The 19,120-nt window shown below is 39.1% G+C and overlaps 1 protein-coding gene across 6 annotated transcripts in view; it reads right to left on the bottom strand.

The window, feature by feature from the left end:
* LOC135210852 (uncharacterized) overlaps window positions 1-19,120 on the bottom strand; it is a 741,193-nt gene that overhangs the window by 299,930 nt on the left and 422,143 nt on the right. For 5 of the 6 annotated variants that reach the window (XM_064243740.1, XM_064243741.1, XM_064243743.1 and 2 more), the window contains 3 exons: window positions 7,561-8,759; window positions 5,102-5,287; window positions 1,701-1,762 (listed from right to left, as the gene is read on the bottom strand). In XM_064243740.1, the coding sequence (XP_064099810.1) occupies window positions 1,701-1,762; window positions 5,102-5,287; window positions 7,561-8,759 (1,447 nt within the window). The remainder of the gene's footprint in view (window positions 1-1,700; window positions 1,763-5,101; window positions 5,288-7,560; window positions 8,760-19,120) is intronic. The other variant, XM_064243745.1, reaches the window with a different exon arrangement.

The raw sequence follows: 19,120 nt of genomic DNA, 5'->3' as shown, positions 1-19,120 counted from the left end.
TACAGTTTAACAGAGTTAAAAACAGGGAATCTTTTCTGTGTGGATTTACAGTGACCGCAATTTCCAACTTCTTCTGCTAGAATTATTGTAATATCTAATTATATGAAACACTGTTGAACCTGAACTACACTGAGTGCATAACTATTTTCAACGCATCATCCGTTTCCTTAGACTTAAAGAAAACAATGTACGCAATTTCTGAATAAAACTGTGTACAATTTCTTACTAACGGCCGCACACAAGCGATGGATAGACGCACAAAATGTGTAATTTATTAAGAACGGCAATACATAATATGTATTGCCGTTCTTAGTAAATTATTATGGTGTAAATACGTGCCTAGGGAATCTGCGTGGGAATAATACTGACTACTTCACTATACTAATTTACAAAAGATATGTTTCTCTCTTAACGCCGTGCTCTCTAAGTTAGGGGCCTATGTAGACAAAAAAAAAAAATAAATAACATAAAATAAAGACTATTAACGCCGTGTTCTCTAAGTTAGGGGCCTATGTAAAAGAAAGAAAACAAAATTACAGCCTATGTAAAAAAAAACTTGTTAAATATCATTTAAAGCTCAGATCTATAAGTTCTGTGGGCAAATCTTAGAACTATCATCTTTGATATTGAACCTCTGTGCAAATAGTGAACTCTTTTATATGAGGAAAACAGTTCTCTCTGTTAACTAGATGACTGCAGTTCCCGGCAAGATCTTTGAAGTTTAAAGTTTATTTATTTTTTTTAATACTTCAGAAACTGAAATGACTCTAATTATGGAGGACTATACATATCCCAGAAATTTTCATAAGGGTGCTGCATACTTTGAAGTAGGAACGTGGATGAAGAAACCATAATTATTTTTCTTAAGGCGATTATGAGAGCCAAATTCGAAGAAAAAAAAATGTGGGCTTTTTATGCTGGGTATGCTAACCTACGAAGGTACAAATCCCACAGTTCGGAGGCAACTTAGGGCCGAAAAGATCTCTACACAAAAACTATAACCCACTCTGCTAAGACTTTAATTAAAAGATGATGTGAAGCTCATTACTGTAGGCACAGCTATGCAAATCCATTTGACACGTATAACCAAAGGTCTTTTGAAACACTCAAGTTCAAAAAACCTCCACAACACAGGAAATAAACCATATTTCCCCAACAACACAGTGCATCACTTGACTACTGATATACTATAGTCAGCTACTTATATTCATGATATAAAAAAATCAAGATTATATTACACGATCGTTAGACGATAGTTTTCAAAGTAAAGATTTTATGCATATCAGTCCAGAAGAATTCATTTGAAATAACTATTAGCTTATATAGATGAAAGGTAACAGTGAATTTAATTGAGGAAACTTTCACATGACTGATATAAAATAAAATTACCAAGGATAGAAAATACAAAGATGATGCGCAATGCATATATCCATAATAAAGCCTCAATGTCTTCAGAAACATTACAGACATAAAATAAGAACGTCAAAATCACGGAATCTTCTTAGCTCAGTTCGGTTTTAACAATTCCTTGTCCATTAGCAACATTAATCTTCACTACTTCTGGACAAATGTTAAAGAAATACCCACCAATATAGCTTGTATTCTGAATGTTTCACAAATAAGTACAAACGAAAACTTTGTCCGTTAGCCATTCTAAATAAATACTAATAAAACAGATGGCAAATCAAAATAATACTCACTTGAGAGAATAGCAGCACGCTCCTTCCTCCAGTCTGATACAGTTTCCCCTTCCGCTCGTCCTCTGTGAAAAGTCGAAGAAAGAAAACGTAAATTTCCAGCGGTAACAAAACTACATTGAAACAAGCGCTAATGCTTAATAAACTTGGTTTATTGAGCTCTCTCAGAACACTGACAGAAAAAACTGAAGGCAATTACAGACGCGAACAAAGAGCCAAATTTATTGTTCGTCTAGTACCAACCTTACCTCATTTGACTTTACTAAGCTAACACCGATTTCGGCATTGATTTTTGATGCAGTGGCTTATTAACAATACACAATAGGCTAGGTATCTTATTTTTGGCGGGAATAAAATGATTAAACAATATTGTTCAGTGCTCATTGACAGCTTGGTTCTTGAACCGTTCAAACTGAAACAAGACAGTGTCAAATGTATACACGGCTGGCTTTTATACTTACTTGCCTTTTGCAAGCATGATTACAAACATACACAGAGTCACTGTCACATTCATTCTATATACCACATTCATTCTATATAATTCGTGAATCGTTAATGAGTTTTCCGGTATAGAAAATTTCAATATATATATGTACATATATATATATATATATATATATATATATATATATATATATATATATATCGTTGCCAATTTCAAAACCATGCAGAAAACTTTCTCATACTATACTGTTGACCCATATTTTGCACAAATTCTTGTGCTCCTGGATGCTACGATCCTTCCTTTCCAATACCTCTTCAAACCGTCCACCAAGCACTTTCTCCTTCCTTCTAATATTTCTAAATTTTACCCTCCAAACTATCTTCATTCTTTTTATCCATATGAATAGACCATAAAAAAGTGATGCGCTTTTCTTTCACTTAAACCCTACCCTTCTTACCGTTTATTCATATCTCCATATTTCTCACACCTTCAATTCTCCTTATGCCACATATATGAGTATTACACAGAGTTCATTTCTACAGTTTCCACTCTCTCTAACTAAATCCCAGCAATCTTATTTCACTTTTATATAACTAAAAGACTCTACTGATGCTATTCTACCAACATCCATATTAACTTTCATTGTTTCAGCCTCTTTTTTATCCTTAGTTGATATCACGTGAAACTTACTTACCTTTTTTTTTTTTTTTTTTTTTTTTTTTTTTTCAAACAGTTGCATAAAAAACGCTTGATCTGACTATCTTTCAGAATCCTCTCTCTAGAACCTTTTCCTGATCTAGCTACTGGTTGAATATTCTAGTCCGCCACTTAGTCACTTTGTTACAGGTATCACATACATAATCTCACCGGCAATCCCATCAAATAGTGTCTTTTCACGTTTTCATTTTCTTGATTCCTTTTCTTACACATTCCCAACAGCTGCTTCCATTATAATACTCAAACATACCCAACCCTTCCCACTCTTGTGTTATTCCGCTCTAATTGCCTTATATCTTCCACGTTTAACAAATTTCCGATATACTTAATACATCAACCTACTGACGTATTGACTTCTGACAGCCTTTCTATTTGCACAGTTTATTCTGAGATCCACTTGTTGATTACCATTCCACTGTCCACTAGTTCCCTGTAGAACTAATGCTTTTCCCCTCCATATCTCTAATCCATCATTGTTTTGATCTTTCCCACTTTCTTCTCGATTATCATATCCATTCTTCCCTTCTTGCCATGAAACTGCACCTTAAATAATTGTTTTTTGTCATTCTGACACTCATGTTCTTCATATCCTGTTCTTACCTTTCTGTACCAAATGGCGTTCCTTTGTAAGATTACGACCCCACGGAGGGTCCTTCCACCTCTGTCTCTTTTAATACTCTTCTCACTTCCATCTTATGTCTTATTTATCTTGACTGCATTCAAATGAAGCCATACTTTCCTCCCTTCTGTTCCAACTTCAACTTCTGCCTATCTCAACTTTTACTTAATCCAAAAAGGACTCTCTTAATCTTCTACTTTGCCATTCTTGGCTCATTTAAACTAAGTACTGCAACTTTTCCCTCTGCAATGCAACCCATGCAATCCTAAAACTAACAAATGATAAACTCTTAATGTGAAGCAAAGTTAAAATACACATTAGTAATTATGAAAAGAGTAGATGATAGAAAAATAATTAGTTTCTGGGTAAAAACCTAGAACTGTGATCAAGGCTAAAAATTTTTTTGACAATATTAAAGCATTATTGGTATATAGAACTGTTGTTAAACTGTGGTATGAAAATTGGAAATTAAGAAAATAGTAATTTCTTACAATATCAAAGCAATTTTTTTTTTTACAATATTAAAGCAATAGTGGTCCATAGAATTCTTGTTAAACCGTGGTATGAATTGTGGAAATTCATAAAATAGTAATTTCTTACAATATTAAAGCAATTTTTCTACAATATTAAAGCAATAGTGGTCCATAGAAGTCTTGTTAAACTGTGGTAAGAATAGTGGAAATTAAAAAAAAATAATAATTTCTTATCTGAACGACTGCTAAACGATAAAAATGATTGATATAAAACTACGTCAGGGGGATAAGCTGAAAACTCCTCCTCTCTTTCCTACAGTGAGTGATGAGAGGCAAGTAACCCTCTTGGGAAGAATGATCCCCTTTTTTTTTTCCCCCTCATCCTGACCCCATCATCCTGACCACCTGATCCGGACCCTCAGCCCTTTCCTCTTTTAACTTGTAGGGGGAGGGGGAAATACACGCAAAAGGGAAAGCCTTCAAAAGGAGGTTGAAAAAGCCCAAGAGTTTGGGAGGGTTTACTTCAAACGCCACTTCTCTATTTTGAAAAAATCCTGGAGGTGCTCTAGCCAAGACATTACCTCTATACCTGCGAACTTAGAAGTTGCCCCTGTAAAAGTAACAATCCTTCAAACCGACTAATCTATCGAAAAATTAATTTAACAATTACTCTCATACACACACACAATATATATATATATATATATATATATATATATATATATATATACATACACACACAAATATTAAACCAGAAATATCATACAATATCGAATTCACTATACAGTGGGGATAACTTACACCCATGGGGGAATTATTAAACGATCTCTCTCTCTCTCTCTCTCTCTCTCTCTCTCTCTCTCTCTTCTCTCTCTCTCTATCTCTCGACACCCGATCTCCTCTCTCCTCTCTCAGAATCCCCTCTCCCTCCCGTCTCTCGCGCTCTCTCTCTCTCGTCTCTCTCATCTCTCTCTCTCTCTCTCTCTCTCTCTCTCTCTATATATATATATATATATATATATATATATATATATATATATATATATATATATATATATGTGTGTGTGTGTGTGTGTGTGTGTGTGTGTGTGTGTGTGTTTCCATTTCTGAAGTTGTCACAGGAAGGCCCTCTCCCCTTCCCTTCCCTTACCTGGGACTGAGGAGATCCTTCGCCTTAGGACCGTAGCGACTCTGGAGGACAGAAGACCACGCCTCTTGCTCGTCGACTTTGTTGGCTCTTTCGTCCTTGGATTCTTCGTCGAACGAGTCGTCCTTTTCCTTCCTGGCTTCATCTTCCGCCTCCTTTTCGTAACTGCCGCCGTAGGATCGCGCGTGCCTGAGGGAACACCCAGGGAAATTAACCCTCCACAGACGTCAGTTTCGCAAGGGGACTGATGATCTCACGAGAACTACAAAGCATCTCCAGCCTCACAGTTGAGAATCAGAAAGCATACAATTTCTCTTACGCAACTGCATGAAGGAGAATTAAAATGTTTCGTAACAACGTTATGACTTGGGAACTGAACGGTCTCCGGCGCTCATAATTAAGCCGAAAGCACAAAACTTACGACTGAGAATCTGCTAGTGAATCTGAAAGCAATTTCCGGTGAACTTCAGTTGGACAGATTGTCCTTGCTCATCCGTAACAATAAAAAACGCAGCATAGATATGAGATTAGATTATAAACAACGAAGTTAACGCACGCATTACTACTACGGTATATTAGAGAGATCAGCTGCAATTACACAACTGCAAATAAGGGAGTAGCCAACATTGACACATTTCACACGAAAATAAAAACAGACAAGCAAGATATATTAAATGAGTTCAATATAAAATTTAGGCCAAGGGTCCAAGGACTGGGACCTATGAGGTCATTCAGCGCTGAAATGGAAATTGACAGTAAAAGGTTTGAAAGCTGTAACAGGAGGAAAACCTCGCTGTTGCACTATGAATCAAGTGTTAGGAGAGGGTGGAAAGTAAGATGAAGAAAGAGTACATGAAAGGAGGTACAGTAAAAGAAACGAAAGTGGTTGCAGCTAGGGGCCGAAGGAACGCTGCAAAGAACCTTAAGTAATGCCTACAGTGCACCTCATGAGGTCCACTGACGGGACAACCCCACATACAAGGAAAAGCAGGATATAGAAATAAAAAAAAATCATGCACAGACATACACAGAAGGGAACGACACAAGTCAACCAGACAAACGAACACGGACAAATAACACAGGTACACAACAAAGCAAAAACATCTCTTTGCTAACAATGAACATTATTCATTCAGTAAAACTAAATTTCTACGGTGAAACTTACTTTTCATTCTATGAAAATGGTCCCCTGACTATTTCAAGCAAAAAATGGGAAAAAAGCATTAATGGAGCGGCCTTGCATAAAAGCAACGTACACAATCAGTGCTCCCATGCCACACAGCTGCTAAAAGCAAAACCAAAAGTGATAAGCAAAGGAAAAATGATTCACATATAAGTAAAAGGAAATAGCAAAGTTTGATGATACCTTAACTTATTATACAAAATATTTCGTAGAACAATTTTTCACGTCAATTATTTAACAAGCGTATTTTTAATGAAACTAATATAACTCAAATCCTAAATGTCAGAATTACCTTTAGTTACAAATTCAAAATACAGTTTAAGAAAACCTTGAAACACTTCTATGAACTTGAAAGACTGGTAACTGTACGGAGCTTACAAATGAAACTATATTTGCCTTGAAGTCCAACTTCTGTCATTTACCTACAGCCGCCAGTTCTACATCTAACTCGATCAATCAATATTTTTGACTCCTTACTCCCCCAAGACCTCATACTTACAATTTCAGTCATTTCATTTGGTAGTTTACCTTTAACACCCTACCCTATTATTATATCATTTACAGACCTTTAAATCTTTGGAAGAAGATTAACCTGGAACTAAAATAAAAAATAACTTACTCCAACCTTGTAAGGTTTATTTAAATCTTTGTGCGGTCTTTTTTAATATGAATTTCACAAAAACCGTTTGGCCCAAACTGCAAGGATAATACTTCCTCAGAAATTCCTAAGGTTTCCCGAAATAAGTTTCATGAGGCACCTTACTATGATAACGACCATTTACACGAGCTATGAGCGTCATTAGTGCCATATGAATCTAGCTCTACATGCCTAATTATTTCCCATGAGGTTGTGTACATACATATGCGCATATATATATATATATATATATATATATATATATATATATATATAATATAATATGTTGTTGTACATATATTTGTATAAATATCTATCATATGTATACATATAGTATATAATTTGGGTATATATATTATTATAATATATATAAATTATTAATATATAATTATTAAATAATAAATACATATAGTAACATGTGGTGTACATGTATGTATATATATGTGTGTGTGTGTGTGTGTGTGTGTAGTTTGAAGAGTATCACAAACAAAGCAATGGACTATAACAAAATAACACTGCAAAGGCTCTAATGAAAGTGTAATGCCTTATCCTAGGGTGTAAGGAACTTTCACTTTCAACTCAAATGCAAGAATCTCCCACAGAAAGCAAAGTTCAGACAGCAAAAGAGCTCCAGTACTTTACCTCTGTTCAGACTTGGACGGCTGAGTCGATCTCCATTCAGACTTCGACGGCGAGACCGTTCTGAATTCCTCATCCTTGCAAGGGGAGGGCGGCCTCCCTTCAGCCTTGTTTGGCGACTCTGGTCTCGAGTCCGGCTTGACAGGTGAGGAGGCTGGAGATCTGTTCTTTGAGAACGTCTGGAACCAGTTCTTGTGTCTCGCGATAAGCTCCTGATGCTGTTCGTGCGCGGAGATCCGTCGTTCTAAGCCTTCCGGTTTCGCCGGCTTTTCGGGCTTCAATTTCCTGAGATCTGAGATGGCGGCGGAGGAGTCTGATTTCCCTGAATCTCCCTTGAAGGAGGTGATTTTACTCGTGACGTTGCTGTCCAAGACGGCTGTCGAGGACGCTGAAGCCCTCGACGACGTTGACGAAGAGGAGGAGGAGATCTTCCCGGGAGGCCACCTCCGGGGGGGTTCGGACTCCGTGCTGGAAGTCGACAGAGAACGACTGGACGCAGAGCCAGGTCTTCGGAGTCCTAACACACCAATCCCTGCGGTCGCTGCTCCAGCGCTACCGGCGCCAACGCCCACTGTCTCATGATCGCTGTGATGGGCGTGGCCGTTAGTGGTTCGCGCTGGACTGGGCGACGCAGACCGAGAGGACGAGGAAGAGGTCCCACCGATGGACCTCGCCGGGGAGATGGACTCTGCTCGGCCTCCCCTCTCGTCACTACTGGAGCTGCCCCCACCCGCTCCAGGAGGACGTCTCAGATGGTGCGACGTCAAGGGCGTTCTCGTCGAAGGACCGGTGATCTTCTTGGTCTCTCCCTTCGACGTATCAACTTTGGTTTCGAATTTCGGGATCTTCGCCTCCGTCTTACTCTCAGAGGACTTCGGTTCCCCTCTGGCGGAGAGGGTGGCTTTAGCAGCAACCAGGCGAGGCTGGCTTGGAGGGGGCGCGTCCCCTTGCCCCATTTTCTCGAAGAGGGCCCGTGCGTTATTAAACCTGGCCAGGTGAGATTCGGTGCGGACAACCGTGGCGTGATGAGGCCCGTCGTGACTGCTGGAGGATCCGGATGGGGCCGTTTCATCCTCTGGGGCTCCTCGAGCGCTGCTGCTTGGGGCACTGGCTCCTCCGCCACCCCCTCCCTGGAACATGCCCGCGATTTTGGACACCTTGGAAGACGATGTCGCCCGTCCTCGGCCCTCCTCCACCACACCCTGAAAAGAAACACAAAATCAGTAACTTGAACGTCAACAACCGCCTTTCCTTTCGGTCATCACCTGTTGAGCAAACACTGAAAAATCAAATTGAGCTATTTGTCGATTTAGAAAAACACTATAAGAATCCGTTTGCTCAAATATACTAATAAACACTCAAGAATAAAAACAGAACAGAAATGCATTCAAATGGATCTAGAGTCACAACACTTAAGCAAATAAAAGCAGCGATGAAGAAATGAAAATGGTTCATCATACTATAATATACCACTCGGCCATATATTAAAAAAAAGGGAGTGAGAATTCTCTCAGTGGAGTTCGTAATCGTTACCATGGCAACACGCCTCCGCCCAATGAGAGAAGCATTCACTTCATATTCTGTTATTCTCACATCAGCTTACCCTAACGAAGATGAAGTAAGAGCTTCGCGAAATACTCGTGGATTTTTACTTCATTAAGCAAACTGATAAACCAGCAAAGAAGACGGACGATCTTTTTCATAAGTCTTCTATATGATAGGCGCTCTCATCATGAATAAAGAAAGTACTAGAAATGCACACTATGTATGCATAACGTTTACATTGTATCACACACATTGTGTGTATATATATATATATATATATATATATATATATATATATATATATTTCTGACTCCCATTGGGATTGAACCTGTGACTTTCAAATGAAGGTTATGGACGCTACAAACTGTCCCCCCATTTATATATATATATATATATATATATATATATATATATATATATATATATATATATATACGTGAACGGTAAAAAAAAAAACAAAGGAAACAGTTCACCAAAGCTTTCATAAATATCACCCAAAATTTCAAAACCATTTTATAAGTTTATCTAACTTGCGAATAGATGGTGAATTAAAATATACATATATAACAAGGTCCCATTTTGAAGAAAATCATATGCCCCATTGTTTAATGTCGGCGTCAAACATAAAACTCGGATCAAGGACTTTATCAATGATATTTTGATGACAATGTATCCACACTTGATCCTCCAAATATCACTTGATAACTGAATTCCACCTCATGCAGAGAGAGAGAGAGAGAGAGAGAGAGAGAGAGAGAGAGAGAGAGAGAGAGAGTTACAAGGAGTTACAAGGATTAGGATGTCTAAAAGACTTGTTAGTCCATCCGAGGAGACATCGTGTGCTCTGTAGGAGCAGGTTTTACTGTGCATTCACAGTACCCTAATGATTTTGTCTAGCTTTCTTTTAAACTCTTCCACACTGTTACTGTTTACAACTTCTGGTGGTAGTTTATTCCACATGTCACATATCTTGTATGAAAAGAAGTTCCCACAATGGGAGGTGTTGTATCTCTTCAGCTCCTAGTTTCCATCCATTATTTCTTGCCTGGTTTTCGTTTAATGTAAATAGGTTGCGGTCTACCTCTACTTTTGTTATGCCTAGAGAGAGAGAGAGAGAGAGAGAGAGAGAGAGAGAGAGAGAGAGAGAGAGAGAGAGAGAGAGGATTTACAAGTTAGTGTAATTGATGTTGTCTGAGTAATGTGATACTCTTCATAATACTCAATTTTCTAAATAAAAGCATCACAGTAGAAACTGAAACCTTTCCCAGCCGAAACAAAAACCACCGTTCATTTTCCTCGTCAGTCTGTATTAATCCAATCGAGCGAGTGGTTCGCGCTGCGGGCTGAACTACAAAAGGCCAAAAAGTTACAAAATCGTAATAATCATAAATGAATTCTGGTGGCTTCGTTTAGATTATGATGGTTTCGGCCATCACGGGTCTTTGTATTCAAAGAGGCCTTTAAGTGAAGTAAAGGGTGGAAGAGCATAATATACCTCTCTCTCTCTCTCTCTCTCTCTCTCCTCTCTCTCTCTCTCTCTCTCTCTCTCTCTCTCTCTCTATATATATATATATATATATAATATATAATATACACACACACACACACACACATATACATACATTGTGAATTTCTTATCTCAACGCCACATGGTCATAAAATAGATTAGAATGTTAGAAGACAGACATTACTGGAATACAGCAAACTGCTAACACAGCACAACAAAAACAACAACAACTTATCTAAAGAGTGTATACAGCAAAATATTACAGAAACCAAAACTGGATTAAGTTCTGATAAGAGATTATGGCAATCAAACAAACTTTTCACAAACCAGCCTAGAAAGTAAAACATGCTTTTCGCCGTGACGCGCATTACAAATGAGCCTCTGGAACTGAATGCTAGGTCAGCATTCTGCGAGTAGGTCGAGTTTTATAACGTGGGTCGTATTTGCTATACAATTATTACTCTATATTTTAAAAGTCCCAGTGGGTTTGCTCCATCAATTTTTCTCTCCAAAGATCTTTGACTTTTTTTTTTTTTTGCCTTCACTATTTAGCAACTGCATTCCATCCCTTTTCATGTAATTCAACAAATAGCTTTCCCTCTTACAGATATAGGTTCTACTCTTTAAAAACTGCAGCAACAAGCAGTAGCCATTCAAACGAAGGAAAATAACTACAATGAGAGACTGCAAACTTCCGCCAAGGCTGAATATATCGCGCACCTCCCACCCCCGCCACATTGGGTCCCTCATCTAGGTTCGGATCTCTACCTATGATGCCCCGCTTTGGTGAAAAAAAAGGAAATATATAATAATCCTAAAAACCGAAAAATAACCGCCAGACAAACAAACATACAGACCGATCCAAGAACTTAAACTTTTTGTAGCATAAATATTGTGGAGCAATCTGTAAAACTTAAGGCTTTCACTAAACCTTCCCTTTAAGGAACTGTCCATAAATTTCCAATGTTGTTCTGCTAGACAGACAAAGGTCAAATAATACCTTCTGTTGCTATTTATCTATTCACAAATGTTCATATAATTTTGCATTTCCATACATAGTATTCTAATTTCATTAAGAATGTTTGCACAGTTACAAGTGATATAATAATAAAGAAATGTAATAGCTGGCAAAATAGTTGAGTGACAGTATTCCCATTTTCTCATTTCTAGTTTCCTTTGTCACCTACAAAGATTTCACACAAAAATAAAAGCTTTATAACCTAACAGCACGAAAGTCTCCCCTTTCTTTTCATATGTCTATCAAACTTGGTTTTGCTATTATGGCAAATTTCCAGAGTGAATTCATCATACAATGGTTTTAACTCAAACTACTATATATCATCCTATCTTAAACGGGGAATTTCACACGATAAAACTGTATCAACTATATTTTGTGTGTGTGTGTGTGTGTGCGTGTGTGTGTGTGTGTGTGTGAGAGAGAGAGAGAGAGAGAGAGAGAGAGAGAGAGAGAGAGAGAGAGAGAGAGAGAGAGAGAGAGAGAGAGAGAATGGGTTTGATTGGTTACATAGTATATCTGATCTCATACTGAGCTACATAAGTTTATTTAATAAAAGTAATGATCGAACTACATACGTACAACAATAATATTCACCTCTCTCTCTCTCTCTCTCTCTCTCTCTCTCTCTCTCTCTCTCTCTCTCTCTCTCTCTCTCATACAAACTTTTCTTTAGTGGTAACTTCGCAATAACAAAGGGAAACGGCCTCGCTTGTTAACAGGACGTGAATGAGAGATGTCCAAACAAGAACAAGAACACGATACTAGACAACAAACTTCGAGACAGAGTTGACGACAATAGATAAATACCATTATATGATTTCCAGACTTTCCCAGGTTAATAATAATAATACTAATAATAATAATAATATGACTCTCTGGTTAATAATAAAATAATAATAATAATAATAATATAATAATAATAATAATAATAATAATAATAATCAATGAGTGATACTTTCTTCTTGACTTTGTCAATCAACGTCACGTCTGGTCTGTTTGCACGTATCACCCTATCCGTTCTGATACCATAGTCCCAGAGGATCTTTGCCTGATCGTTTTCTATCACTCCCTCAGGTTGGTGCTCGTACCACTTATTACTGCAAGGTAGCTGATGTTTCTTGCACAGGCTCCAGTGGAGGGCTTTTGCCACTGAATCATGCCTCTTTTTGTACTGGTTCTGTGCAAGTGCCGGGCATTCACTTGCTATGTGGTTTATGGTTTCATTTTTCGTAAGTATGAACATATCTGGTTCTTAGGGCCTGATCTTGTGCCGCTGTTATCATTCCTTCAGTTTCCTTCTTTAGCTCTCCCCTCTGTAGCCATTGCCAATTGTCATCGCTGGCTAGTTCTTTAGTCTGTCTCATGTATTGTCCGTGCATTGGTTTGTTGTGCCAGTCCTCTGTTCTTTCTGTCTTTCTCCTGTCTCTGTATATTTCTGGGTCTTCGTCTACTTTTATTAGTCCTTCTTCCCATGCACTCTTTAGCCACTCGTCTTCACTGGTTTTCAGATATTGCCCCAGTGCTCTGTTTTCGATGTTGACGCAGTCCTCTATACTTAGTAGTCCTCTCCCTCCTTCCTTTCGTGTTATGTATAGTCTGTCCGTATTTGCTCTTGGGTGTAGTGCTTTGTGTATTGTCATTTGTTTCCTGGTTTTCTGATCTATGCTTTATCACTCATTGATGTCGCAATACCATGGGACACCAGAGTTGAAGAGAAAGAGAGGGAAAAAATGATCTGAAAATAGAAATAAGAAGGATATGGGATATGCCAGTGGAAATAGTACCCATAATCATAGGAGCACTAGGCATGATCCCAAGATCCCTGAAAAGGAATCTGGAAAAACTAGAGGCTGAAGTAGCTCCGGGCCTCATGCAGAAGAGTGTGATCCTAGAAACGGCACACATAGTAAGAAAAGTGATGGACTCCTAAGGAAGCAGGATGCAACCCGGAACCCCACACTATAAATACCACACAGTCGAATTGGAGGACTGTGATAGAGCAAAAAAAAAAAAAAAAAAAAAAAAAAAAAAAAAAATAATAATAATAATAATAATAATAATATGGGTGCATTAGGCCCACTATGATTCCAAGTATATAGCTTTTTATTCTTTTTGTGTCTAAATGGATATAGTGCTGGCCTGGTAAAAAATAAAATAAATAATTAAATAACTAAATAAAAAAAAACCATAAAATAATGTTTCTCTTATCATTTATTTCCAGGCTAGATCAGCAGCTTATTATACAAATGATAATAATATAATCTAATGAGAAAATGTTGGCTGCTCTTATGATCTGGCTGAAGACCCACTCGTGTTCTTAATGGTTCATAGCTCTCTCTCTCTCTCTCTCTCTCTTCTCTCTCTTCTCTCTCTATTATTAAATGAACCCGGAAATATTCACCCACCATCATAACAGAGAAATAAAAAGGTCAACCAAACAATATATCAAGTTGCATTCGACGAAACTAGGCCTAAATGTCCACATACGAAGGGAATCAAAAGCGGAAAGGTTCTGGAATCAAGAGACCGACCAAGCGAGCTTCAATGTTATGGCCGAACCCTAAGTTTATTTGGTCGTCGGCCGCCGAAATGGAACCGAATGTGGCACCTGGGATCATCCGCCAACTATAAAAGCGCGCCACTGATATTCCGATGAACTGGACAATCCGTGGCCATAAAATGAGATGCTGGGCGTTCCTACCCAACTACCCAAGACAACGAGCAATTGGATTGGAATGGAATATAAAGTTTATGCCGAAGGTCACGAGCTGGGAACTGTGAGGTCATTCAGCACTGAAAGGGAAATTGAGGGTGAAAAGGTTTGAAAGGTGTCACAGAAGGAGAACCTCAGAGATGCATTATGAAGGAATTATTAGGAGAGGGAGGAGGAAAGATGGAATAAAAAGAACACGAATAGAAGTACAGTAAAAGGAATGAAAGGGGTTGCAGCTATAGTAGATTCACATCAGCCATGCATTTGATGTCTAGGCCAGTCCCTTCCGACGCTCCTGATTGGCTGTTGATAAGCCAATCACTGGGCTGGACACCCTCAGTCTCTCTCGAGAGTTCATATGGGCAGGATGTATGTTCCATCTCTCCTGAGGTATACTTTTGAAAGACGTATTCCTCAGGAGAGGTGGAACATAGATCCTACCCATGTGAACTCTCGAGAGAGACTGATAGTTTCCACCCCAGCCAATCAGGAGCGTCGTAAGGGACTGGCCTAGACATCAAATGCACGGCTGATGTGAATCTACTATAGGAGCCGAAGGGATGCTGCAAAGAACCTGAAGTAATGCCTACAGTATACCACGTGAGGTAACGACACTACCTCCTTATAGGGGAACAACAAGTTATTGCATTTCCAAGGACGAAATAAAAACGAGTATGAATACATTAGGAAATCATACATAGTATCAATTCGGATCTTCATTGTGACTTGGCTTCTAACAGCAGGCTTAATACAAGTCCCTAAGGAAGTATTTAATGTGAGAAAAACGGTAAATGAAGTTTTTTAGATGGTGGACTAGATATCTAGACTGCAGTAACCCACAAGATTGGCGTCATGCGACAATCTTAGTATATGAAAATTTTATCTTTCCTGGTAGTTCCATAGAAATTAAAGTGTATTTCTAGGCCCCTTTCAACCAATGTGTGTGTGTGTGTGTGTGTGTGTGTGTGTGTGTGAGAGAGAGAGAGAGAGAGAGAGAGAGAGAGAGAGAGAGAGAGAGAGAGAGCTGCCTGTCTATGGTAACAAAAACAGCTCTCTCGCAACCTGATTTCTCTCTGAAAGAACAGGTCCCATTCTTTGAACTGTTTTTCAAGGCCCCTGGCCTCTTGCTCAATGGCATCTTTTTCAGGTCACAGGTTTTCAAAAGCAACAAATCTGATCGATCAGATACAATGGCTCTAGGTTAACAGAAACAGCTCTCTCGGAACCTGGTTTCTTTCTGAAGAAGAGGTCAATTTCTTTGAACTGTTTTTCAAAGCCACTGGCCTCTTCAGTGGCATACTTTTCTTGCCGCAGGTTGTCCAAAGCAACAAATATGACAACAATCACTGCAACTTGATTAGATGCGGTGGCCCACGGGGTAACAGAAATAGCTTGCAAGGAAGCTGGTCTCTCTGAAGAAGAGGTCCCTTTCTTTGAACTGTTCTTCAAGGCCCCTGGCATCTTCAATGGCATCTTTTTCTTGCCGTAATGATGGATTAATTCTTTCTTTTCCTTCTCAGGCGTCATCTAACATCTTTTCCATCTCCATTACTCGACGGAGGACATCGTCGACTTGTTCCTTCATCTGTTTTCTTTCGTCAATAGGTTTTGGTTTCTTTCTCGAGAACTTGATCCGGTGAATGAATAGGCGCTTCGTAACTTTTTCCTAAGACTTCGGTTTCTTCGGGTTTGATCTGTTTTTCAAGGAACTGGCATCTTCAATGGCATGTTTTTCTCGTCGCTGGTTTTCCAAAGCAACAAATCCGACATTGGTCTCCGCGGCTTGATTAAATGCGATGGCTTCGGGGGTTAGAGAAACAGCTCACTCCGATCCCGGTTCCTCGTCAGTTTTGAAATGATAGAAGGAAACCATAGTAGATTTACATCAACCATGCATCTGATGTCTAGAGAGTTTACAAAGGTAGGATGTAAGTTCCACGTCTCCTGAGGTATACTTTTGAAAGACGTATCCCTCAGGAGAGTTGGCACATACATGTGAACTCTCGAGAGAGACTGAGTTTCCAGCCCTGTGATTGGCTTATCAACAGCCAATCTGGAGCGTCGAAAGGGACTGGCCTAGACATCGGATGCACGGTTAATGTGAATCTACTATTATAGTTCCCCAATAATAGTCGTTCTCAGCATATTGGCAACTAATCCAAATACACGTTTAACTGCAAAATGTCTCAACATTTTCGTACAGTTCAGAGGTGGATGACGGAACGTTTATTTTGTTAGTTTGTTTGTATGGTGTTTTTACGTTGCATAGAAACAGTGGTCATTCAGCAACGGGACCAATGGCTTTACGTGACTTCCGAACCACGTCGGGAGTGAACTTCTGTCACCAGAAATACACATCTCTTATGTCTCAGTGGAATGCCCGAGAATTGAACTCGTGGCCACCGAGGTGGCTGGCCATGACCATACCGATCACGCCACTGAGACGCTAGGAACGCTTGTTTTGAAATCTGCTACTGGCTTCCGTAAAGGCCCCCATAACACTGAACGATTGTCTGTATCGTTCGCAAAAACACTGTGTATGGCCTTGTCTGAATGCAAAAGTGGACGGAGCTTCGTGTCTGAACGATCTCAGCGGGAATCTGACTGTCACGACCAGGTTGCTGGCTTGCGACTTATGTAGTCTGTCATACACAGGTCGTTCAATTAACGAGTTTGTCTGTTCTAGAGATGATGCCATGTCCTCGAGACAAAATCTTTGTTCAGACTGAAATCGGTGCGGAGATCGTTCATAATGTCTGAAGTGTGTGCGTTTGCCGATAACGGAAATCGCTCAGACAATCGCTGTGTTTGGGGTCGGTAAGAATTTGGAACCAAGGTATATAGAATAAGGGAGAGCTATATACCTTGTTTGGAACCTTCAGAAGGCTTCAGGAGGCTTCTGAAGAACTATTCATGGCTGGACTCCGTGCATATCTTGGTCGTAAGACAGAACGTTCTGATTACAGCGTAATGATACAAGGTTCTGATCATGAAGTTATTAGGAAGACTTCTGTTAAGAGTCAAGGCCAATAAAGTACTCTATTGGCATTGGTTAGAGTAAAAGATTTCTCCAGATCCCGTACCCGAGAGAGAGAGAGAGAGAGAGAGAGAGAGAGAGAGAGAGAGAGAGAGAGAGAGAGAGAAAATCCCATATTTATGCGACTTTAGAATTAACTATTATTATCACTATATTACTGCTGTTCACTATAGACTTGACGGCAGGTATGGTGATCTGTGTTGACATATGGGACTGAATAGCTTCTAGAGCAGTGGTTCTTAAACTGGAGGGGGGGCCGCCGCCCTCAAACGCGATGCCTAGGATAAATGAAAAAAATTCTCCAACTCGTTTTCCTCTTAACAAGAGTGAGTAACTAATATTAAGAAGTTTATGGAAAAATGTTTAGTTTCCTAGTATAGTCTACTGCTCTAGTTAGACTCGTTGGGTGTATTATGTTAAATAATTATTTACCTCCCTATCCATCCAGACCCCTTCTATCTTTTTTCTTTTTATTTTATTTTCCTTTAAATCTTTGAGGTAATTATACTCATAGATGCAGGTGGGGGGGGGGGGGGGCCTGGAGGAAAGGACCAACTCATGGAGGGGGCGTGGTTAAGTATATCTTAGTTTTACCAGACCACTCGACTGATTAACAGCTCTCCTAGGGCTGGCCCGAAGGATTGGATATTTTTACGTGGATAGGAACCAATTGGTCACCTAGCAACCAAGGTATATAGAATGAATTCTACATACCTTGCTAGCAACGGGACCTACAGCTTATCGTCGGATCCGAACCACATTGAGAAATAAATTCCTTTGATTCCGCGTTGGCCGAACCGAGTATCGAACTTCGGACCACCGGATTGGTAGCCGAGCGAGAAAACCACTCGTCCAACGAGGAACTTGGAGGCGTAGTAATGTAAAGTTTAAGCACCACTGCTATAAACAATGGTTCAAGGCCCATGGGATTAAAAAAAAAAAAAAAAAAAAAAAAAAAAAAAAAAAAAAAAAACAAAAAAAAAAAAAAAAACAACTTAACTTTTCAAACACAGGCATCCAAACAATAGAGCATCTTTATCAGTCGGCTCGAGCGGCAGATGGGATATGCTAAGTAGTCTCAGGCCGACAGTTGAAGGCCAACCAAATAGCCTTGAAATTACAGGACCTTCACAGTGACTAGAGCAATTACACCGGAAATCCTCAAGTTCGTCGTTTCAGTTCCATGTGGAAAAAGTAAGTACAATCACATCGCAGGCGAAAGTAGTCATGACTCGAATTATCAAGATTATCTTCATAAAACCCGTTTCCTCTCTTATAATGACATGTGTAATTGTTTTTTTTTCCCCGATTTCTAGGTCTGGGAGCTGAGAATTCCTAGAATATCTGAGTTTTTTTTTTATAACATCTACACATCACCTTCACATTACACTACATTACTTTATATTTGACCTCTAATCTATAATCAGAAAAATCACTGAAGGCGAATTGCATTATAAAAGAATGCTTAAAATATTCAAACGTGGAATGTGTATAAAATAGTAGGTGGCAACTCTCCTTTCTTTCCAGACACCATCCCACACGTTGTTCATCTAAACAAGCAAGTACACCAACCATACCTACAAAAGATATTAAATATCTTTTATTTACACAAATATACTTACAATCTGCTTCATTTTTTTTCAGCAAAACCTCCCCAAGAATGACACCAAAACTGATAACAGCAACGTAATACGACTTTTAGGTTAATAACCTAAAATAAGCCCTTCCGAAAAGGGAAAATGT

This window comes from Macrobrachium nipponense, chromosome 4 (genome assembly GCF_015104395.2).
Source record: "Macrobrachium nipponense isolate FS-2020 chromosome 4, ASM1510439v2, whole genome shotgun sequence".
Lineage (NCBI taxonomy): Eukaryota > Metazoa > Arthropoda > Malacostraca > Decapoda > Palaemonidae > Macrobrachium > Macrobrachium nipponense.
This window is presented reverse-complemented; position numbering and strand designations above follow the sequence as displayed.